The following is a 25,191-nucleotide window of genomic DNA, read 5'->3' as shown; positions in this document are numbered from 1 at the left end:
GACGAGTGGTTAAACTCGAGGGCAAAGAAGTCGAGCTTTACCAGTGAATTTTGAAAAGTAATTTGTTTTCAAGAAAAATGGAATGAATTTGAATAATAAAGTTGTTGTTTTGATCAATTTATATGTTTGTTCTAATGTACCACTTCAATTGCCGGACACTGTACTATAAAAACTAGATTTTATAATTCTTAGACAGCTTCCATTCTGAAACATCTAAAGGCTGGCAACACTTCCGGAGCTGATCGAGTACGCGTTCGAGTGCATCGCGATCCCTTCTCAGCTGCTCGATGTCAACCCGCTCAAAAACAGGCCGGCAACCGGACCAGAAGCGATCGCGATCTCGCGCCGTCCACCTTCAGTCAGTCTACCGGAGCGAGCGGTGCGAGTCGAACGCAAATTTTTCGGGATCGTGCGCGCGCGTGCCAATAACCGTGACAGATCGTGCTTGAGGCCGGGAACCGGGACCGGGAGTGTATTTATCATACATTTATTTCTGCCACGGCACCGGACGTCGTTGGCGGATTATCTCGGAGGAGCGAAATTGGGAGTTTATTTTCTTATTTTGTGATTCGTTCCAGTGAAAATATTAGCGCCGGAAACAAACCTGGAACAGACATATTCTAATCGATCAAAAGCAGCGTGGAGTGTGCACGCACGACAGGCGAGGAGAACGCTGTTTTTGGTTTGGTTTTAGTGATTTATTACGCGATCACCCGGTGACACCAGATATCTCGAATCCGTGTGAATGGGAAGGAGATGATCTGTTGTAGTATGAGGATCGTAAATCGATCACCGCAGATGAATCAAAGCAGGAAAAGATGAACGGGTCAATCGATAATGGTTAGCAGGTCCTCCTGAGAATGGCTCCAACAGTGTACTCGCCTTTGGGGGAGTGAGTGATCTTATCGCATCGGACTGCGATCTTCGGAAAAAATAAATTTAAATTTTGGACTCCGAGCGTTTCAACGGGAAACGTGGAGAAACCAATTGGGGCAGGAAATCGTTCATCATTATCTTCCCGAGAAGTGAGATAGAGCAAAGAGAAAAAAAAATAAAACAAGATCGGTGCTAGGCCGTCGAAGGTGTCATGCCGAGGCGTTTTGTGTTCTGTTTGCCTCCTCTGAAACGCCACAAATAAGGCTTAAAGATAGTGCGAGCTCAGAAACACGATACCTCCTTATAAGTGAGTCAGTGTCTTAGATGGAAACAAAACAAGAAAAAAAAGCCTTAGTGCGTACCGGGTTTCGCAAATCATCAGTGGTTCCAAGTGATATTCGGAAAGATCAGGCGTGAAAGAGCATATCTACCAACTAGTCGCGATCAGTAGGATCGATGATTATAAGTTCGAAGTAAACGTGGAGCTGCCCAAAAATACGAAAAGCAATCAGAAGAGGGCCAGCCAGCAAAAAAGTGCTAATTTAGTGGCTAAAGATCAAACATTGGGTTTTGAAAGCGTGTTTGCCATTTATTGGATCTACCAAGAAGAAGAAATATTTGCCACTTTTTTACGCTCCACCACAGTTCGAACGTGCTACTGAATTCGTTGCCCGTTTTTTTACGCGAGGCCATATTTTTGCGACCGATTGCGATTTAGGGAAGTGGAAATTGTCCTTCTTGGAAGTTGGGGCTTTTTTGGGGCAGGGATCCCTTGAGCCAACTAAGAAAAAAAGGAAGAAAATGATGAAGTATGCTTCTGGAGCAGTCGGCAGCGGAGTTTGGCGGCAGCAGCTGTTACGGTGGATGCTGAGGCTGAATCTGATCTTTGGGTTGTTTCTGACTTGCTCGATGGTTGCGCAAGCAGAATCAAAATTGCAAGGTTGGTGCCGTTGGTTTTTTTATCACGATGATTTATGAACTGATTGCGATAGTGTTATTAGGAATTTGGGAAGAAAAACCTGCTGCAAAAACTGGTGTCTTGTTGCCTAATTATTGTGTTTTTTTTGACAAACAAAGTTAACAGTAGGTTTTTGGTGATGAAGAAAATCATATGTTTGTTAGTGAATCGAATGTCCTTACGTATTTGTTACTTTTTCTGAAGAGAAACACCCAACTTAAAAGTGGTCATTAACACTTGAAAGCCCAACATCTTCTCCACTGTTAGGAAGGCCAAAGATCTGATGATTTACAAAATATGGTAGACATTTAAAAACATTGAAGGAAATTCCAAAATATTAGAACCCGCTTATGTAAAGTTAACGACAATATTCTTGATTTCTTCTATTTAAGTGAATAAAAAGATACATGATACAAAATGGTGGAGGGTATGCATTGAATGCCGTTAGCGAATTTATTTATTTAAAGTTTTTGATTATTCACTAATTGGATAAGTGGTGTGAGTGTACAAAATATTGTTGAAAAATATTTTTAAAAGCCTCTGTTGTAAATAGAGATGTACCGAATAGTGGTATTCGGCGAACGGCCGAATACCGAATATTGACCTTTTCAACTATTCGGCCAAACGAATATTCGGCCGAATATTCGGTCGAATATACTGTTGAATTTTTAATAAAAACTCAAAAGCGATAATTTCTATTTCCTTCTATTTCTTCCATCTTAATGCCCTTTATGTTTTTGAGTCGACTATTTTCAACCAGATGATGTATTACAAGATCTTTTTCAAGTATGGGTATCTCTGACTTGAAAAATTTCATCAATAACTGAAAGTCACTTCAAGGGCGTTTATCACCAAAGAGATGGTTTCCTCGAAAATCTGGGAAAAAACACGTCGAAACTGGTGCCAAGCAATTTAAAATAACTTTGATATCTAATGAGATGAGAGAAGTATTCGAGCAGGATTTCTTCAAAATAATTGTTAAAAAGTACGATGATTTTTATCAGTCTGTGCGTCAACCTTATGCCATGCCATACTTTCAACCACACGGTTGGGAAAATCAGGACAATTTTAGGAAAAATTTGAAAAAAAACGTGCAAATCTGAACCAAATCAAGGAAAAAACATACAATAAGAAAGTGAAATAAAATAACTTGAAATTATATGTTTTCATTGAAACTCATGAGCTGTATACAAATCGTATCTAAACATTTATGTTCATTTTGAAATTGTTTAAAAACCGTTTTTGAACACAAAATCTTGAAATTTTCAAAAAAAAAATCAATTTTTTTTATTTGATTTAGCCAATTATTTGAATAAAGCCGGGCAAAATCCAGGAGGTTTTGACCAAAATCTGAGCATCCCGGCCCGATTTGACTTATCTTGAATTCTTTATTGGATTTATGGGTAAGCCTGGATATTTCAAGAACATTTTCCGTCAGTGAAAGTGATACACCTAAGATGCTGAACTGAAACCATAAGTTTTTGATGGTTCTGTAGCTTTTACAACATTATTTTGGGCTGTTCTATAAATTATCCAAATTCATTTGAAAAAATTTGACAATAATGTTATTGTTTAAATTTGAAAAGTAAGTATTCGGCCTATTCGGCCGAATACTTGGCTCAACTATTCGGTAAGCCGAATATTCGGCTTAACGGTTTTTAGGCGGTATTCGGCGCCGAATATTCGGCCAACCGAATATTCGGTACATCTCTAGTTGTGAACATCTACATTTTAAATCTGTACTGTATTTATTAAAAAGGGTTTAGTTATGTACATTATAACTTTTGCTTGACCCATAGTCAACCTCTTTTAACACAACACTCTTCCTTGCTAAGCAAATCCTAATGCAAGTATCTGACAGAAAAAGAACTTTGTAATGTGTTAAGCTATTTAAAGTTGCCAGATTGTCCGGTTTAATCCGAGTTTGCCCGGATATTACAAAATTTGGGAACAGTCCGATCCGGCCCTGTTACCCGGATTTCATTGATAAATGCCCAAAATTGGTCCGGATTTATTCAATTCATTTTGCAAATAAAACAAAATGGAAAAAAAACCAAGTGTATTGTAATTTTTTTTTATTTATGTCTCTACGAAATTTTTTGAGCAAGTTTTATAAAAATAACCATGAAGGTTTTTAGAAGCCTTAAATATGATTTAAAATCTGTCGATGAGTTTGAATGGAAAAAAAAATTGTTGAGTGATTTCTGGGTTTGGTTTGCTCGGATATTGCCCGATTTTTTACAGTAAATTTTAAAATCAATAGCCCGTATTTTGCCAGCTTGTTATATAAAATTGCCCGGATTTGTCCGGCCCGGATACGTGCTGAAAAAATTCTGGCAACCTCATGTTGACACTAATCCACTCTTGATTGTCAATATGACACCATTGGAAGTTCGGCGTCTTTTAATTTTATTATTATTTATTTAAGAAAATTTCAAAGCATAAATCTTATCATTTAACAGGTTTCAACAAGTTCAATATCAAGTATCAGAAAAGGGATAGGCTTAATAGCGGCACGTTATCCAAACAAACGGGAAAATTGTGCCTAGCAATTTTTTTTACAGATTTCATCATGTTCCTCAAAAACACGAAATCCATAGAAAGGATAAGAAAATAAATTCAATATATATAAAATATGGCATAAAACCGATCCACGTATGGATTTTCAAGCATTGAAGCTCAGATCCACATTGGGTGAAGAATGACAGAACGTTAATTTAAAGCTTAGTTCTTTTAGAAATGGGACAGTTACGAATGCCTGTATCTCAAAAACCATTCGTTTGAACGAAATACTTTCTATGAAGAAAAAGAAGGCAATGTTATGATCTTTCATGAAAAAATTTGAAAAAAAATATTTACCGTTTTTTGTTAAAGAAATTTCTACTTTATTCTTGGTATCTCTCATTGGCCGGCGCACACTTTGTTTAGTCATGGTATTGATCAGTTTCTCCAACTTACACTTCGTAAAATCTATATTTTAGGTGGCTTCACCTTCCTTCTTCAATTTCTGATACTTTTTGGTCCAATACTTCTCTGGAAACTGGAAACTGGAAGCATTTTAGTGGATACAGTTGTTTCGAAATGAACAAATTTGATTATTTTTGACCACATTTTTGAACGTTTTTTTTTCGGTACCGGTTTTACAGCTTAAGAGCTTTGGAACTATCAAAAAATGGTTGTTTGAGGTTGGATTTTAATGAGTCATCACTAGGCAACACTTTCAGCTTATCGGAGAAAATTGTTTTGGACATATCAGCGATCTACCCTTGGTTTTTCGTTTATTGAAAATTAAAAATGCTGGTATGAGACTTGCATTCCTTGATGATCCTTAACCGTTGTTGCCGATCATCTGCTTCACTCCATTGCTTGATTTGAACTTTGTGGACATTATTGACAGTGTTTGCATACTTATCCACCACAAAAACTCAGTAATTCTTTGAATAATCAACGGTTTTGTCAGCTATCAATTTGATAATGACGAATTTTAAAGGAAACTGTGCAAAATTATTTTTTTCTTTTTCTCTTGCATCGTACATATCTCAAAAACGCATAAATTTTAAATTTTGGAAAAAATTGGTCAAATAGTACTTTTTACAGGCAACAAAATGTTGTTAAAATTTTTAAAATCCAATAACTAGTTAACGAGCTATTAGCAAATGAAAGTGTCCCATTTCTAAAAGAACTAAGCTTTATTTAGTTTAAATTCTTAGGATTGGATACTATTATTACAGGATAGGCGCGAGTGCATACACGTTGTCTAGCAAACAAAAACCAGATACATATGAGCTGGGACGAATCATTCACAATTGATTCACAACTACAATATTCAGAAGATTTGAGTTTACAATGATTAGAAAATGTCCTAACCAGGATGCTCCAATCAAGGCAAATAAAAGATTTTAAAATGACAAAGTTGGCATTTAGCCTATCCATATAGGGATTTTTAAGCATTAAAGTTTTTTTACTTGAATAGGAAATAAGGACTTTTTTTAACTTACTTTGTTAAATTCAGACATACACTGGATAAATGTAGTCGGGCATCAGAGGGACATTTACACACTAAGTGGAAGCTGAATCACAGCTTAACTTCAGAACACCAAGTCTTGTTTTTATATATTTTTTATTTTTTATTTAACTGATCAGTAAGTGCTCTGGTCAGACAACTACAATGAGTTTCTGTGACGTCAAATTTGGAAAAAGCGATATCAACACTACTCGACGCTGAAGCGTGGATTCCTGTCCCAGGTGTGTGATAACGAAATATTAACCCTATAACCATTCTAAAGCTAAGGGAACTTGACACATGTGTCAATTCAAGAGAAATTAACCATATTAGACTGTCGACATACGATACAAGATTTGATCAAAAACTCAATAGGGAATTTTAAAACCTTTTGAAAACCTAAACAAAAGAAAATTTTTTATTTTACATTTTTTCTATGAAAACGATGTTTCTACGACTTGAATGATTGAATAATCATGACGGACTTTTCAAATCGATTATTATTAACAGATAGCTAAAAAACAAGCGTAAGCGATACATACATAAAAGATATTCACATTTGAACACATGTGAAAAGATTTTCTTCAACGGAGTTACTAGGAGAGCAAAGAAATTAGTTATATGAAAAATCATAATCCAGATTGACAAAACGAGAAAATATTGAAGAATACAGCTTGTGCAAATCCATGTATTACATATTGACACACCCTTCTCGAGAGAAAATATGTCCGAAAGTTTAAAAAATACCAGCAAAAATTCAAAACTGATACAGATTCCAAACATTTGCTTTCAATGTTTTGAACTTGAAACATTTCTAAATTCTGCATGCTAAAATTGACCTTGACCTATTTTCTCCCCCTCCCAGATTGATTTCCAATTGACAGAAATATGAGATAAACGTATCTGGGAAGTAGGACTGGATGAGTCGCCTCGTACGACATGGACCAGTATCCCAGTGGCAGTATTCTTTATGCAGCTGCCACGCAGCTACTAAATTGAAGTTTATAATTTGAAACCAACAATTACTCCAAAATTAGTTCATCGAATACTAATTTTATACACCAATAAGTTGAAGACCATGTAATAGGTGTTTACCACTAACGATGGTCATTAGAGTTAGCAAAACAAAATTGTAAAACCTATTAATATCTTTTGAATACTAAAAATTTGGATAAACAATGATATGAAATAATCTTAAAAAAAAGAATTTCAGTTTCAATTTTATTTGGTGTTTTTTGAAATGCTCAACAATTGAAAAAGTCGAAAGCCAATTTTTACTAATTTTTATCTCTAAATATGCATTTTTGTATCAGCTTTTGTTATTGAAATAAATTTTGCAAATAAATTAGAATAATTTAAGAAATTCCCGCTCTTTTTAATTTATTTTTTTTAAACATAAGTTTTCAAAATAAAAGTACAAAAGACTTTGTAATTTGGTAATTTTAAGTTCAGCAAAAAAGTTATAGCAAAGTTTTAAACCAAATTGAATTTAAGAAAATTTCAAAGCATACATCTAATCGTTTCGCAGGTTTCAACAAATTCAATAAGGCCGCAACAAATTTTAAATCCTTATTTTTTCACTCGGAGTTGGAACATCACGGGGGGGGGGGGGGGGTGGATATGCATACTATATCATTACACAAATCCTAAAATTCAATTTTTTTTATCGAAAAATCATTAAAATCAAGAATATGATAGGTGAAATAACTTCCATCTTCCAATATTTGTTTTTCAGTCTTGTAATCTTTCAGATACGTGAATTGTTTTTTGAAATTTACAGAAAATATTTCATACTTCATTCATTTCTCCCTACCGCTTTTTTGGAAATTTCAAAAAGGGGGGGGGGGGATGCCAAAAAGAAGAAATTGAAATTTATTCCAGCCTAAATGAAATAAAGATTTTTTAAGGTTCTTTATTACTGTCAGAAATACTTGTAATGATATTAAACTTTCCAAATTTGTAAAAACTGTACAATTTTAAATGTTAAGATCATGCATCACTATCTACAAAATATTATTCCAAAATTGAATAAATTTAAATGAACAAATTCAGAATCAGGTTTATCATTACATCTAGATAACTCAGTTTTCAATGATTAATTTCACTTTATTCTTATACATTTTGAATTTTATCAACTTCATATCACCAAAACTAAAGGTGATAGACCAAATTTGATAAAAGATATCAAATAAATCGTTTAATCATTGAAAAAAAATCGTCTATAACGATAAACAAAATCCGATTTTCATATTATGTTTTAATTTTCAAATGAATTCATCAAATTTTTTAGCGCGGTTTTTTCAATAAGTTTATCTTTATTTATCAGTTCTAGATGTTTGTGTTCTCAAATATAAGCCTTTGAATCTAATTTTTTTTTTTTTAAATTTTATTTGAGACTTTTTAAACACTTAGTGTTCATTCGAGTCTTAACTTATAAAATACTTAAAATTAATTACATAAAGCCTTAAAACTAACACAATATTCCGATTTTTATAATTTTTTTTATCAGACCACTTGATTTTATAAATTTTATTAGTTTTTGTTCTGCTTCTGGGGTGTATGCCAAAATATCGCCTATCGTTGTTCCAATTTCGCATTCTTGCCTTTGACTTTCGTATTTTTTGCAGTCCAATAGAAGGTGTTTAACGGTTCTTCTTACTCCACAAACTTCGCAGTTCATGTCGCTTTTTTCAATCAAGGATCTGTGAGTTTCCCATGAATGCTTTGAATCTAATTTTTTTATAAAAAAAGACATAGTTTCTACCTTTTTGCTCTTAAAGTGACAAAATCTTCAGAGCTTCAAATTTAAAACTTTTAAACCTGAAACTTTTTAAACTTTTCATTTGTTTTTATTATATTAAATCATTGTTTTTTAATCGATATTGTTTCGTAAATTTGTCTTTAAAAAGTTCGACAAATGATTTTAAGTAGCAACTTTTCAGTTAAATTGCGCAAAGTTATCTTAATTTGTGTTTGCTTGGTGCTTTCAATATTTTCAACAAAACTTGGAACTTCTAAGACATTATTCACAAACAACACTTCAATTTTCCATTATTCAAAGACTAAGAAAAAGAATCCAAAAGAAAATGCTTCGGAAAAAGAATGAAAATCAGTTACGGAATCCTCAAAAAAATCACTTAGTTTCTAAAGCGGGCCATTGCCTACACATCATTTACACAAATGCGATTATATTCGATGACATTCTGTCGCTATGTGTAGGTACGATTTGCATTGTGCATTAGACTGAGTCGATTTGGAGTCATTTTTGAATTTCCCAAACTCTGGGGTCTTAAAAACTTCGTTTTGGTCCAAAACTCATCCATGATTTTTTGCAGAATTTTTAAGTAACGTTTACATGAGTAAATTTGAACGTTTAGGTTTGTATGGGAAAATTGATATTTTGTACTGAAAAATCAACATAATTTGTGTTTCTTCTGTGGAACCGATCATGCTAATGGTTTTTGTGCCAATTTATAAATTTCTTACAGGAAATTTTCAACTTTGTCGAATATCATAACTTCGTATCTTTTTAGACAAAAAAGTTATTAGCTGTTCAACACGTATGTGTCTTTTTGGATTGATAAATCATGAATTCAATTGATAAGTCTTATAAGTCACTCCAAATAAATTTTGAAGATTTTCAAAATACGAAATATAGAATTTCTTATGAACGCTTGCGTTTTTGTCTGTTTTTGCTCACCCGTTGGTATCGAAATAAGACTAAGTTAGGTGGGTTCAGCGTGTTTGGTGCAAATAGAAATAAGTGTAGGCAAAACTCAACACCAAAATTCTCAACTGTTACGACAAACCCTATGGTTTGGTTGTTTTTGTCGTTTATTTCTCCCCAATGCTCAGAAAGTGGGGTGAGTGCTCCTACTTTAGACCTAAAGCCTACTTTAGTCCTAAAATGCCGAAAATTGTAAATAATTCATTTTACTCTCATAGGATAAAGATATTCCTATGCACACAATGAACTCTTATTCTTCCATAATCCTACCATACGACTTTTTACCATAAAAAGTCTTTCTTATACAATTTTTAACGGTTTTAAAAATGTACCTTCTCATCAGTGTTAAATCAGACTACTTAATTAGTGGGGCGCGTTTTGAGAAATAAGAGTGAATAAGAAAAAATCACGTTTATCTACAGTCCAAGACAAAAATTAAAAGGGAAATTACTTTCACTGTGAAGAATATGAGCCATACTACCGATTTTCCCTAAAAGAAATGAGAATCAATGGAAATCCCAGAAAATTTGTAAAGGGTCCAATATTAGGAGACTTTGATTTTGATGTTCCATTTTTAGACCTGACGTCACCAAAACATTGTTTTAATACAAAAAAAATCAATGAGTTGAGTAATATATTTTGGAAAAATTATTCTTTTTATAGGAATTTTAGTTCTAGGTCCAATGAAAGGTACTAGTTAAGTATCATAATAGGATCAATAAGTTTAAAGATGGAAATTTTGATTATCAATATCTTTGCAAATCTTTCAAAAACGGCGAAATCTATGTTGAAAATTGTTATTGAAACTTATAGATAAGATCACGAACTATAAATAAATTTCCTGAATGATATAAAACTCCCATCTATTTATGAGAAAAAGATGATTATTTAAAATCTCAAAATCCAGTGCAAAGTTGAATTTAAGTCTTAGAAAATCTGAGAAATTGAAAATTGTCAATAAATAAATTCGAAAATCAGCTACCTTTAAAAATTCGACCGAAATATTGTGCTTTGTATTTTGACAATCTGACTCTAACAATTTTGACGGTTCATTGATTGAAAAGTACGTTTTTTTTCACTTTTTCATATTTTTGTGGTCATAATCTTGGAAAAAATTATCCTTGTGTACAACGAATTGCTTCAAGCTTCAGCTTTCTTGAACACTAAGTGAAGCATTCCGTAGCTTTTTTTCGAAGCAGGTTTTTCGATTTTTTTTTTCTTAGACTCTGACTAACGGAAAACTGTTGTAGCTGAATACACAACTATTGCCTGAAAAAAATATTTGAGTTACATCACGAAGTTTCCAGAACTATAAATTTTGTAAAAACCGGTTAGGAAACCAGAGAGATAGGGTAACGGACCTATTTTGGACCGCTTTCGTCGACCTTTGACACGGTACTTGCTACCTGGAGTCAATTGCTCATAGTTTATAACCCTCATCTGAACATTTTCATCTCAATCTGAAGCATGATCACGACAATATTGCGAAAACAGTGAGCAACTAACATGGACGGCCTTTTTTTTACCACGATTCAAAACTTGACACCTGAAATCAATTATCTTTTCTGTTAAACTACCATGTGTCAATTTTCATTAAAATTCTATGCTCAATCAAGAGAATATCGTAAAAACAGTGAACAGATAATAACCCCTTTTGCCGACCCCTGAGGCAAGATTTGAAACCTGAAAGCAAAAGAGCGCCCCTCCAAACTCCTATGCGTAAATTTTCATCTCAATCCAATGTAGAATAACGTCAAAATCGCAAAAACATTAAAGTTGGGTTTGGACGACCCCTTCAGCCGACTTCTGATCCGCAATTCGAAACTTGAAATCGATTGCTCGTCCCTCAAAACACTCATGTGCAAATTTTCATCACAATCCGGTGTATAATAACGCCAATATCGCAAAAACATTAATCAGTGAATATGGACGACCCCTTTGGCCGACCCCTGACCCTAAATTTGATAACTTTAATCGACTGCTCGTCTCTCAAAACACTCATGTGCAAATTTCCACCACAATACGATGTAAAATAAAGCCAATGTCCCAAAAACATTAATCAGTGGATATGGACGACCCCTTTGGCCAACTTCTGACCCTAAATTTGATAATCATAATCGATTGCTAGTCTCTCAAAACACTCATGTGCAAATTTTCATCACAATCCGGTGTATAATAACGCCAATATCTCAAAAACATTAACCAGTGAATATGGACGACCCCTTTGGCCGACTTCTGACCCTAAATTTGATAACTAGAACCGATTGCCCGTCTCTCAAAACACTCATGTGCAAATTTTCATCACAATCCGACGGAAAATAACGTCAATTACGCGAAAACAATATTTGTCTTGTATGGACGACCCCCTTCGGAAGGGGTCATCCAAAAATCTATAACATTTTTCATCATTCCTGGTCCTAATGAGCATCCATGCCAAATTTCAGATCTCTAGCTCTAAAGACGGCTGAGTCTATAGAGGACAAACAAACAAACAAACAAACATACAGATAATGGCTTTTTATATATATAGATAACTAGCTGATCCCGTACGAACTTCGTTTCGCTTTAAATCATTGGTACGTCAAAATGAGTTTAGAAAATGAATTCGAAACATTCTTTCGACAATTTTGGGGGAAAAATTCAACAGTGTTTAAAGTCGCTAATATTACTATTACTTGAAATTCAAATTAAACGGTTGATTGGCTTTTTATTAAAATTTATGTGAGAGTGTTTTCTTCTCGATCGGTTGCAAAATCTAGACATTATGGCAGAAACATGTACTATTTGTTTATGTGCACGACTCTTTTGCTTGACCTTCACACTTAAATTGGTATCAATTAACTGCCTCCAACATAATTATTGCACAAAACACTGAACTTTCTATGAAACCCTCTTTTTCTGTCCCATGGCCCGAAATTCGATAATTGAAACCAATTTTATGTTCCTCAAAATTCCCTTTTGCCATTTTTTCTTTTCAAATTATATGTAAAATAACGTCAGGAACTTGAAAACAGTGAACAGTGAATATAGACGCCCTTTTCGCCGACCCTTGACACGGAACATGCTACCTGGAGTCAATTGCTCATAGTTTATAACCCTCATCTGAACATTTTCATCTCAATCCGATGCATGATCACGACAATATCACGAAAACAGTGAGCAACTAACATGGACGGCCTTTTTTTTTACCACGATTCAAAACTTGACACCTGAAATCAATTATCTTTTCTGTTAAACTACCATGTGTCAATTTTCATTACAATTCTATGCTCAATCAAGAGAATATCGTAAAATCAGTGAACAGATAATAACCCCTTTTGCCGAACCCTGAGTCAAGATTTGAAACCTGAAAGCAAAAGAACGTCCCTCAAAACTCCTATGCGGAAATTTTCATCTCAATCCAATGTAGAATAACGTCAAAATCGAAAAAAACATTAAAGTTGGGTATGGACGACTCCTTCAGCCAACTTCTGATCCGCAATTCGAAACTTGAAATCGATTGCTGGTCCCTCAAAACACTCATGTGCTAATTTTCATCACAATACGATCTATAATAACGCCAATATCGCAAAAACATTAATCAATGGATATGGACGACCCCTTTTGCCGACCCCTAACCCTAAATTTGATAACTGTAATCGATTGCTCGTCTCTCAAAACACTCATGTGCAAATTTTCATCACAATCCGGTGTATAATAACGCCAATATCGCAAAAACATTAATCAGTGGATATGGACGACCCCTTTGGCCGACTCCTGACTCTAAATTTGATAACTGTAATCTATGGCTCGTCCCTCAAAACACCCATGTGCAAATTTTCATCACAATCAGATGTATAATAACGCCAATTTCGCAAAAACATTTATCAGTGAATATGGACGACCCCTTTGGCCGACCCCTGACCCTAAATTTGATAACTGTAATCGATTGTTCGTGTCTCAAAACACTCATGTGCAAATTTTCATAACAATCCGATGTATAATAACGCCAATATCACAAAAACATTAATCAGTGGATATGGACGACCCCTTTGGTCGATCCCTGACTGTAAATTTGATAACTGTAATCGATTGCTTGTCCCTCAAAACACTCATGCGCAAATTTTCATCACAATCCGATGTATAATAACGCCAATACCGCAAAAACATTAATCAGTTAATATGGACGACCCCTTTGGTCGACCCCTGACCCTAAATTTGATAACTGTAATCGATTGCTTGTCTCTCAAAACATTCATGTGCAAATTTTCATCACAATCCGACGGAAAATAACGTCAATAACGTGAAAACAATATTTGTCTTATATGGACGACCCCCTTCAGAAGGGGTCGTCCAAAAATCTAAAAACATTTTTCATCATTCCTGGTCCTAATGAGCATCCATGCCAAATTTCAGATCTCTAGCTCTTAAGACGGCTGAGTCTATAGAGGACAAACAAACAAACAAACAAACAAACATACAGATAATTGCTTTTTATATATATAGATGATTTGCCAAGATTTCGCTTCTGTTGAATACAAAAACCAAATAGTTAAAAAAGGAAAACTTTGGTTTTCGATGTTTTTAAAGCCTAAAATGAGTAATCTTGTACCCTTGTACCCTTCGCAACCTACGATCTATACTAACCGATTATACTTTAAATTTAATAACCATCATGAAGGTTTTACATCGTTATTGTCAGATTTTGCCAGCAGAAATTTCATTAAAAACGCTGTAAAGGGGCTCAAATTTATCAAATTTTGTTAATTTCGAAACATCTATTCCCACTAAATTGCCCTCAGTTTCTTTTAAAAGAAAAGTATTGGACCGAAAAGTAGCAGAAATTGCAGGAGAAGGATGCAGCCACCTAAAATACAGATTAGACGAAAAAAAAGTTGAAAAAACTGATCAATGACATGACTGAAAAAAGTGTGCGCCGGCCGACGGGAGATACCAATAATAAAGTCGAGTTTTTCCTTATAAAAAACAATAAATATTTTTTCCAAATTTTTCATGAATTATCATAAGATTACCTTTATTTCCTTCATAGAAAGTATTTCGATCAAACGAATGGTTTTTGAGATACACGCATTCGTAACTGTCGCATTCCTAAAAGAACTAAGCTTTAAGAACACAAACATTTTTCAATAATATCTTATCAAATGTATGTATGTATGTATGAATCCACCTTGATTTTCCAATAATAGCTCATCAAATACCTTCAAACTGCATCCCGAAAGGTGCAAAAAACAAATGCGACATTGTTCGTGACATTTTTATGGCCATTCCAATCAGCAATAACAAACCGTTCTAGCTAGCAAGGTTTCGATGTCTCCCCCACATCACGTGACCAAATGCATCGTATTTCACATGCTGGTGCGATACCGGACGATGATGATGATGATGGCCGTAACGGGATGCATTTTGCGGATGCGAGAGGCCTTGCGAGTCGATTTTTTTACGAAAAAAAAATCTACACTAAATGTTTGCAAAAATATCTGTGTGACAAGCATAAGCGGAAGTTAAATAGTCAGTAGATTGTAGAGATATTATACATTTGATTGATTGTTTGTGATGATTATGTAGTTTATATGCTAAAATAAACGGCAAAGGTTCATTGACCAGTGAAACTAATGCAATTCTTGTCTCATCCACAGGTCTCTACACACATCACCTGGAAGACTCGGCCCAGTTGGTGGTTCCACGGAAAGTGAATCACCGAGGCGAGTTTCTATCGCATCGATTAGTACATCATCATCATCAACAACAACAACAGCATCTAGATCGCCAGAGGCCTAATGATGGGCAGCATAGTTTAGATTACGATTCCCAGCAGGACTGGGATCAGAATAGGATAGTTGAAGATCTAGACAACATCTACGGCCGTAGAGTTAAACGATCAGCAAGTGCAGACAATGCTGGAGAAGAATTGGCAGATCCCAAGAAACTACACTACCATGTGGATGTTGGGGATCAAACGTTGCATCTGGAACTAGAGTAAGTATTAAGAAGTTTGGGGTTCTTGGTGAAACAATCTTGATTCAACAGCTTAAAGCGAACAATATTTCTTGAAAGCAACGTTTTCCAATTGCAACAAAATTATAAAAGAGGCACAGTCGTTAAACGAATGTTCATGGTAGCACCTAATAAATGTAATTCTGAATGTTAACACCTAATGTAGCGTACAACATGAAAGATTGAAAAATACTTGTTTTTCTCGGGCCCAAAACTCTTACCCTCGACTTCCTGTATTCCTTTCTTGGACAGAACCCGATCATACCTTTTGCAGCGGAACACGATCGATCCCTGAGAAGTACAATCCGATCGAATTGATTCGAATCGTCGTCGGGCGATCGGTCGCCGTTGCTTGAGCACAAGCCCTTTTCTGTAAAACCATACTTCAACATGCCGGCCCCCAATTCACAACACCCCAGTCAGTGCCCAGCCCTCACAAAACAGTCGAATCGCGAGGCACAGAACGAATAGACGAAGACGTCGACGGCGACTACCTTTAAAAGTCGCGGCAGGTCGTCGCCGGAATATAAGAAAAAAAGAGCGACGGCGCTAAGACTTGAACCCGTCGGTCATCTCACGCGCCTCATCCGCCCCCTTCAGCTTTTTTCTTCTTCTGCTGCTGCTTTCATATTGCTCCCACCCTTCTGGCAGATATTGACGCCTCCCCACGACTCCCCAGTGAGCTGAGGAGCACGAACCGAGCACCAATCGCTGATCTGTCGTGGGTTAGGGTGGGTTTGAGTATGAAAAATTTTCTTTGAAATTAATTCCGTCGCACCATGGAGAAAAAGTGTAAAAACCGCGAAGAAATTCTATATCTTCACTCCAACACGAACCAAATCTATGAAAATATACTTTACATTAGTGAAAATGTCCGGAAAATCGATTGGAGTTTCGTCTAACGAGCTTACCATCGGAGTTAAAGTCCCTTTTTAACACCTAATTCTCTTATATTTTGTAAACAATCCAAAAAAAAATACTGATTTGTACTAAAACTTTTGAACAAAAACAGACCTAACTTGTGTGATTTGGTTCAAAAAGTTGAACGAAGGTTATTTGAGCCACCGCACGCATCGGAAAATGAAGTTAAGGCTAATTTTACCCCTGATTCCTCTATGTTTTCAATTAATTAAGAAGAATGTTGTTTCGGACTTTGGCTTTGGAGTTATGGCTTTTTACCCTTCAATTCCTCTACATTTTTAAAATAGTTCAGAAAAAGCATGTTGGGACTTGAAAATTTTTAACCAAATAAAATTTATTATATGTGATTTTAACGAGGAATCGAATCAATGCAATTTAAGCCACAACACGCTTCGTTAAATAAAGTTATGGCTGTTTTAACCTCATTTGATTCTTCGGAGAAAATCACAATAGAAAGGTTTATTTTTGATCCAAATTTTCTAGTCCAAATCAGTGTTTTTTTCTGGATTGTTTAGAAAATAAAGGGGAATTAGAGGTTAAACAGGGACTCTATCTCCCTTCGTAAGCACGTGCGGCGTCTGAAACTATGTCCTATCGATTTTCCGGACATTTTCACTAACAGAAAGTATATTTTCATAGATTTGTTTTCATGTAAATAGGAGGGAAATGACGCAATTCACAAAATAGTTTCTAAGAGAAACTTTGTAAAGTTTTTGAATTAGAGGTTAAGTAGCGTTTATATTTGGTATAATAGTTTCTATACATGGTAGAACTAGATTTTTTTTGTTTCGGCTACATTGTCGTTTTACAAGCTTTATGTCATTCGCGACTTTACTTGTATCACAATTGCAGTAGGCAGACAGTTATTGAAAAACTTATCAGGTACCAACTGTGTTCGATATTTACGCATGGGCTCGAACTCGCGGACATCGGCTCAGGAGGCAAAACTGACATGCCAACTGAACTGTATCACAAGCTCAAAATATATAGGTAATTTAAATTCAGATTGTCTGATTTTGAATACCTTAACTATCATGCATTCAACTTATTATAGTTAATCGAGTACGCTTTGATCAATTTAATTTCAATGATCAGATATCAGATATTTTTTTAAAGAAAAGATGAGGCGGTAGTAATTTAGTTACAACCGCTAAACGTGAAATTACGCTTTATTTTTCTTGTCAATGCACTATGGGGTTTGAGGCGGCAAAAAGTCAAAAATTATCTTCATCGTAATGATGTTTGTTTTATACCAGTTTGTAGCTTAATATTTAACTAAGATATCCTCGATTTTTCAGATCGTAAAAAGCTGCATATATTTGCATCCTTCAAAGTTATAATAAAAACAAAAATGGGTATTTTTATCCATTTCGGAAGAATAGAATGTTTTACTACGTAAAACATCACTAAGCAAACATTGTTCATAACGTTCAGGAACATGATTGTAATTGATTGTGACCGAAAGTTACGATTGAATTTCGATATCTGTAGAAATAACTGAGATTTTTTGAAAACTACTTTTTTCCCAAAAATAATAAAATTTAAATGTTACATTTTTTTGCATATACTCTCTAATTCTTGATAAAAACTGAATAACCATGAATAAAAATGCTCTGGGTCGTTTTGTTTTAATCTCTCGAATATTTTTTGTAAACATTAAACTCAAAAATATTCACGCGATTCCGAGATAATTTTTTTTAAACAAGTATTGTTTCAAATCTACACTATGCATATTAACCAGTTAATAATCCAGTTTTATCATCCTTTTTGAGCACACATGCAAAACCAAAGCTGAAAATAGTTTATATTGGTTGTTGTATGCTTACAATTCATTTCATCTACAAAAAAGTTCATAAAAAACCAAAAATATGTTTTTTGCCGTCTCATTGTATGGGGCTGTCCCATAGTACAATGTATAGCTTGAATAGAATTGTATGGGAGAGTGGGGAATCATGGGCCACTTTTTTTTCATTGTTTCATAACTTCTTTATTATAAAAAATAAAATGAAAATAAAAAATGGTATGGTTTTCTACATTTTCAAGGTATCATAAGATATTTTTTTTAAATTTTTAATAAGTTATTTTTCCTAAATTCTGACTGTTTGAAAAAAAGCAATATTTTTTGGATTTTGAAAAATGGTGGGGAATCGTGGGCCACCAAATCCAAATTGATCAAATAACATGCAAAGTTTATGAATTTACCCGAAACTGTGATTTCCTAATTCATTTCGTTATTTGAAAGCAATTTCGGATGATGAAATAAAAAAGAGAGCTGTGTATGATCGCATAGATTCCAAAACCTGGCTCGCGAACTTTTTGGCAAAATTTCTTATATAAGATGGACAAAATATTTTTCATAACTCTTCATTTGGCATAAAAAACTTTACAGATAGGTTAAACGTATTTTCAGTTCTGACTGTGTATAAAAACATAAAAATATAGGTGATTCAAGATGTGTGGCCCACGATTCCCTACAAGCTATGATTTGCCAATTGGTTGCGTTTGTGTCACTTATTGATGTTTCATCAAAAATTCCTTTTCCACGTGAAAGATCATGACAAAACTAAGATCATAAGTGTATGAGTATATTTTTGTTATGCACTTTAGGTTCTCCATCGATGAAATTAGCGGGTGTTTTTTTAATTATGTAAATAATTGTTTCTAACTTTTTATAGCTTGATAAATAAAAGAAGCATATGATGCGTATTTCGGTCAACAACATATGGGAATATATGCTCACGCAAAGCGACGACGATGACAATTGGTTTGAGATTTTTATCTCAACACACATCTGAGATATTAAAAGTGGCCCACGTTTCCCCATGGCCCACGATACCCCACTCTCCCCTATAGAATAGAAGTCTATTCTCGTCAAGATAAACCTACTCCCATTCTGATACCTGATGACAAATATCAACCATAGAACAAAATTTAACCATTTGACATAATATATTTATGAGACATAATTTGAGCATGTAAGATGATCAGTCCATGTGCCATAATCGGACAATGCAACATAATCAGACCATGTGACATAATCTCACCAAACTACATAATCCGACCATGCAACATAATCTGACCATGCAATATAATCCGATCATGTGACATAATCCGGTCATGCAACATAATCAAACCATGTGACATATATCGACGCTGCAACAAAATCTGATCATGCAAATAATCCGATAACGTGAAAAAATCGGACCATGTGATGAAATCCGATTATATCGACCATGTGAAATCATCTGACCATGAAACATATTCTGACCATGAGACCTGTTCTGTCTATGCAATATAATCTAACCATGTGTCATTATATGACCATGCAACATAATTCGACTATGTGATATAATCTGACCATGCAACATTAACGAACATTCAACATTATCGACCATGCAATATAATCATACCATGTGACATAATCTGACTATGAAACGTTATCCGACCCTGTGAAATAATCCAGCCATGCAACATAATCAGACCATGAGACATACTTGGACCTTTCACGGTTGCCACTGAACTACTATCTGAGTTGGATTACCACTGGTGGGGTCTAAATTCAGATCGAAGCGCAGCAACACCTGTTCAGTTCGACGGCTAACAGAGAATGAAACCGAGACGAGCCATTTTTTATATCTTTAGTAGGCAGAGAAAATCAAAATCCATCAAGGGGCAGGACTACCGCGTTTTCTTCTTTTTTTTGGCTTGGTGATGACGTCATAATCCTTTAGATGTGATGTCCGTTAATGAGGCTATTTTCGTGACACGAAAGAAAACAAAAATTAGAAATATATTTGAAAATTTCTTTAATACGTTATATCAAGAATATCGAGAAGGCAATTTTTTTGACGTTACAACTTCAACTCACATTTTTGAACTTCATTGATTTTATTTTTCAATTAAGAGCAGATTTTTTTAGATCATTTGCTCAAATTCCATTTTATTTCTAATGGAAAGTTATAAACTAATAATGTTTTTTTTTCTGTTAAATAGAAGACATATTTCCCTACTTTATTACAGGTTTGTTTACTTTGGCATTTATACCCTTTTTAAATGTTGGTTCTGATGTGTCTTTTTTTTTTTTTTTTTCTTAGCGGCCCACCACACTCCCCCACACCAAGAAGCTCATTAGAGCCCCCTGGTAATGGACGCTAACTGTTCTCAGCACGTCTGGCAGCAAAAGGGAAATAAAACAACTCGCGATCAAGATTTAATCATGCTGAGAACCTACAAGAATTATTTAAACGAGGGAATGTAACGATACAACAACTAAACTACAACATGAATCTCAGTGGAAAGATATTTTCCTTTGAAGAGATACATGCGTTTCTATTATTAAAGGTACAAGCAACAAAAAACAAATTAAAAATTGAGCTTAAGATTAGATTAATTAAAACTATTAAATTAATAAATTAAATTAAATTAAATGAAATATTTATCCAGCTAAGAAAATTTCAAAAAGGTATCTAATTAACTCTAAAAAAGTGGTTGGCTGAACATCAAATTAAATTTTCTTTGAAATATTGCATTAGTTTGTTCTTGAAATGGTTCCTGTATGTTATGTTTTTTATATCAGAGGGAAGACTATTAAATTTTGTTGGTCCAATGAATGAAATTCGTCGCTGTCCACGAGAAGTGGAGGACGTGCTGCGTATCAAATGATTAGAATGTCGGGTATTATGGATGCGTATTCCTGGAGTGAACCTTAAACTTTGATTTCTATTTAATGAATGCAAGTTATCAAATACATAGATAATAGTTTGAAGGTCACAAAGTTTAGTGAGTGGTAAAATATTGTGTGAACTGTTGGAATAAATTAAATTGGTTGAATAAAGCAAAGGGAGATTGAAAATAGTTTTTAAACAACGGTTCTGTAAGGTTTGTAATCGTGATAAAAGGGACAATGATGCCCTTCCCCATATAGATATTAGGTAATAAAGATGAGAGTGTATGAAGGCAAAATAAAACTTGAGCAAGACATGTCTTTAATTCATTAATTTGAATAAGGAAAAAAAATAGTACTGACACTTTGTCTTTAGAAAACATCTCGTTTTTAAATAGATTTTTAAGTTTTACAGAAAAATAAAAACTCATTTAAAATTTGTTAAAAACGTGTAACAATACTTAAAAAATCACCATTGATTTATTTGTAAAAACTTTTATTTGGACTATAAATTTCATGCAACTACATACCATATATAACAAAAAAAAACATTGTATAATGCAACTCTACCGAAAGCAATAGGTCGAACAAGAGCACAGATTGATGATACTTTATAGAGTCTGGTGTTAAAACGAATAGCGCCCTCATCGGTGCAATGAAATCGTTCAACAGTTTTTCCGTGAATTTTGACTTCGATGTTTCGAGGGATGTTTACCACAGAAAAGTTAAAAGTGCGGTGAGGATCTCGTAGTTAGACCTAAGTGTTTTGTTTTAATTTTAAGTCATCATTTGCATTAATATGTGATCTGTTGATCAGAAATGAATAATAACAAATTACAAAACGCTTATCCCTTAAGGGTCTGTTACATTTTTCCTAACAAGTTTATATTACAACTAAACGGATGATGGACATAAGTAGTCAAAAAAGCTAAGCTTATGGAAATAACAAATTTATATCACATTACGTTTCTGGTGAATATAAATTTATTACGGAAATTTCGCGCTCATATATTCAAAATTCAGTGCAAAGTCAAATTTAAGTTTAAAGCTAATTTTACCGTTTTCTTCCGATTTTCTGATATTGCGTACGTTTGCAAAACTTATGTTAGGATAAACAAAAAGGCGAACTCCAATAAACTGCTCCGCAAACAGCTAGAAGGTATCTTTTTTTCTATTCAGCTAAATTCAGGTAAATTTAACCATGCAACGAGGTAGAAAGTACCATTTTTGTATTTATCTTTTTCTAAGTGAGTATTACCTTTTTTTAGCTCGATTCGGTAGAAGAGGTAGAAGTTATCTTTTTGGTTTTCACGATCGTTCACCTTGCGATCTCTGAACAATTTACCTTTAAATTATTATCCACACTTTATTCGTACCTACCGGAAGAACGTAAAAGAGCGGAATATTTTGCTCTCAAAGCTTACAAATCGTTGCCAGCGACAATATTTTTCCGTTCTCTCATTGGTCAATTTATTCAGCTCCATCTGATTTTGGGCCACCTGGTCGCAATGAGAGTATTCGCGAGAGAACATCACGGCGATTTTCTCACCTCAAGCTCGCTCGAGAGCGATATTTAGCGAAAATCCCTTCAGAGTTTTCAAACATGGGGATCTTTTTATCATCTCTGATCTATACCGACTTCAAGTAACCATTTGTACGATCGTTTAGTTGTTCGGTTGAAATTGCGATTTTCTGTACCATTGTAAACGACTTTAACTATCATATCTAATGCGATTTCATGTTTGCCAGTGAGGTTATTTTTAATCAATTTTGACCATCCAGATCTGCAAATGGTCAGTGTCAGACATCCGATATCAGTGGACTTTAGTGATGCCTTGATTATCTATTTCATGCGATACTAAGTTTTGGCCAGCGACATAAGCATACAAAGTCATGACCAAGTTTGAAGATCAACATTTTGATTACTGTGACATTTTTTTTCTCACAGTGCGCAACAAATAACATAAAATCTTTTCAAACACAATCACAAAATCGAATATGTGATTCGAGTGGAATGCAACATTGACATTGTTGCCTGACTGACTTTGTTGCTTAGTCATTCAATTCGTAAAAACTTTTTTATTATTTTAAAATAAAAAAATTAAATTTTTTCAATTTTTTTAATGGGTCCAGCCTAGTGAGAACACAGATGTAGCGCCACCGGCAACATCGGTCAAGCCTGCTCTTCACAGATAATAAGTGCAGCCTCCCGCCGACCAAAGACGACGCGAACGGGGTGGCGCCACCACTTCCTCCTCCTTCTTTCCGGTTTGCCCGATCCGTCCATCATCATCGGGCAGCAGCGCTTCGGTCGATCTTGATTCCGAAAACAAGTTATTTTCCACGATTTTATTCCGTGCTGTTGCTGCTCCGTTTCAGCTGGAGCTTCTTTCTTCGGACGCCGACTTTTTCGCTGTCCATCCCTGGATCACCCGGCACGGCACATACCCATTCGATTCCAAGCTTATGGTAGACACAATGAATGACGACCACTTGTTGTTGATGGCAGCCAGAGGTGTCGGTTCGAGTGGCATTTCAAGTTTTTTTCGGGGATTCAAGTTGTATTGAGAATCAATTGTTGCTTCGAAGATTTATGAATTTCTTCTTAACTTTGAAAGCGAACAACCTAAAAAGTTTGGAACTACATGAAAATGATATTTTTATTCAGTCAACTGAGAATCACTGTTTGTTTCACCAAATCAGCGGCAAAACTTTTGAATGACAACCGTTTCCCTCTTCAATCCCAAACAGGCCATCAACGGAATCGTTCGTAGCGCCATTAATGGTAGTGGAACGGCATCGACGAGATCTACGCACCAGATCGCGCTCCAAGAAGCACATTCACAGCTGTCACTACCAAGGGCACATCCGAGGTCACGACCAGTCCCGAGTTGCTCTGTCCGCCTGCCAAAATGGTTTGGTAAGTGTAATAATTTTTGTTTTATTTTTACACTAGCTGATCCCGTACGAACTTCGTTTCGCTTTAAATCATTGGTACGTCAAAATGAGTTTTAAAATGAATTAGAAACATTCTTTCGGCAATTTTGGGGAAAAAATTCAACAGTGTTTAAAGTCGCTACTGTTACTATTACTTGAAATTTAAATTAAACGGTTGATTGGCATTTTATTAAAATTTATGTGAGAGTGTTTTCTTCTCGATCGGTTGCAAAATCGAGACATTATGGCAGAAACATGTACTATTTGTTTATGTGCAATTAACTGCCTCCAACAAAATTATTGCACAAAACACTGAACTTTCAATGAAACCCTCTTTTTCTGTCCCATGGCCCGAAATTCGATAATTGAAACCAATTTTACGTTCCTCAAAACTCCCTTTTGCCATGGACGGCCTTTTTTTGACCACGATTCAAAACTTGACACCTGAAATCAATTATCTTTTCTGTTAACCTCCCATGTGTCAATTTTCATTACAATTCTATGCTCAATCAAGAGAATATCGTAAAATCAGTGAACAGATAATAACCCCTTTTGCCAACCCTGAGTCAAGATTTGAAACCTGAAAGCAAAAGAGCGTCCCTCAAAACTCCTATGCGGAAATTTTCATCTCAATCCAATGTAGAATAACGTCAAAATCGCAAAAACATTAAAGTTGGGTATGGACGACTCCTTCAGTCAACTTCTGATCCGCAATTCGAAACTTGAAATCGATTGTTGGTCCCTCAAAACACTTTTGTGCAAATTTTCATCACCATCCAATGTAAAATAAAGCCAATATCGCAAAAACAATAATCAGTGGATATGAACGACCCCTTTTGCCGACCCCTGACCCTGAATTAGATAACTGTAATCGATTGCTCGTCTCTCAAAACACTCCTGTGCAAATTTTCATCACAATCCGATGTTTAATAACGCCACTATCGCAAAAACATTAATCAGTGGATATGGACGACCCCTTTTGCCGACCCCTGACCCTAAATTTGATAACTGTAATCGATTGCTCGTCTCTCAAAACACTCATGTGCAAATTTTCATCACAATCCGATGTTTAATTACGCCAATATCGCAAAACGTTAATCAGTGGATATGGA

General features: G+C 34.9%; 1 protein-coding gene across 1 annotated transcript in view; it reads left to right on the top strand.

Moving 5' to 3' along the window:
* Positions 1–337: 337 nt before the first annotated feature.
* LOC129753778 (uncharacterized) overlaps positions 338–25,191 on the top strand; it is a 29,211-nt gene continuing 4,357 nt past the window's right edge. Inside the window, exons 1-3 of the mRNA XM_055749625.1 lie at positions 338–1,816; positions 15,201–15,540; positions 23,894–24,062. Of these exons, the coding sequence (XP_055605600.1) occupies positions 1,678–1,816; positions 15,201–15,540; positions 23,894–24,062 (648 nt within the window). The 5' untranslated portion in view covers positions 338–1,677. The remainder of the gene's footprint in view (positions 1,817–15,200; positions 15,541–23,893; positions 24,063–25,191) is intronic.

This window comes from Uranotaenia lowii, chromosome 3 (assembly GCF_029784155.1).
Source record: "Uranotaenia lowii strain MFRU-FL chromosome 3, ASM2978415v1, whole genome shotgun sequence".
NCBI classification, from domain to species: domain Eukaryota; kingdom Metazoa; phylum Arthropoda; class Insecta; order Diptera; family Culicidae; genus Uranotaenia; species Uranotaenia lowii.
Note: the sequence above shows the minus strand (reverse complement) of the source record. Positions and strands in the feature narration are given on the sequence as shown.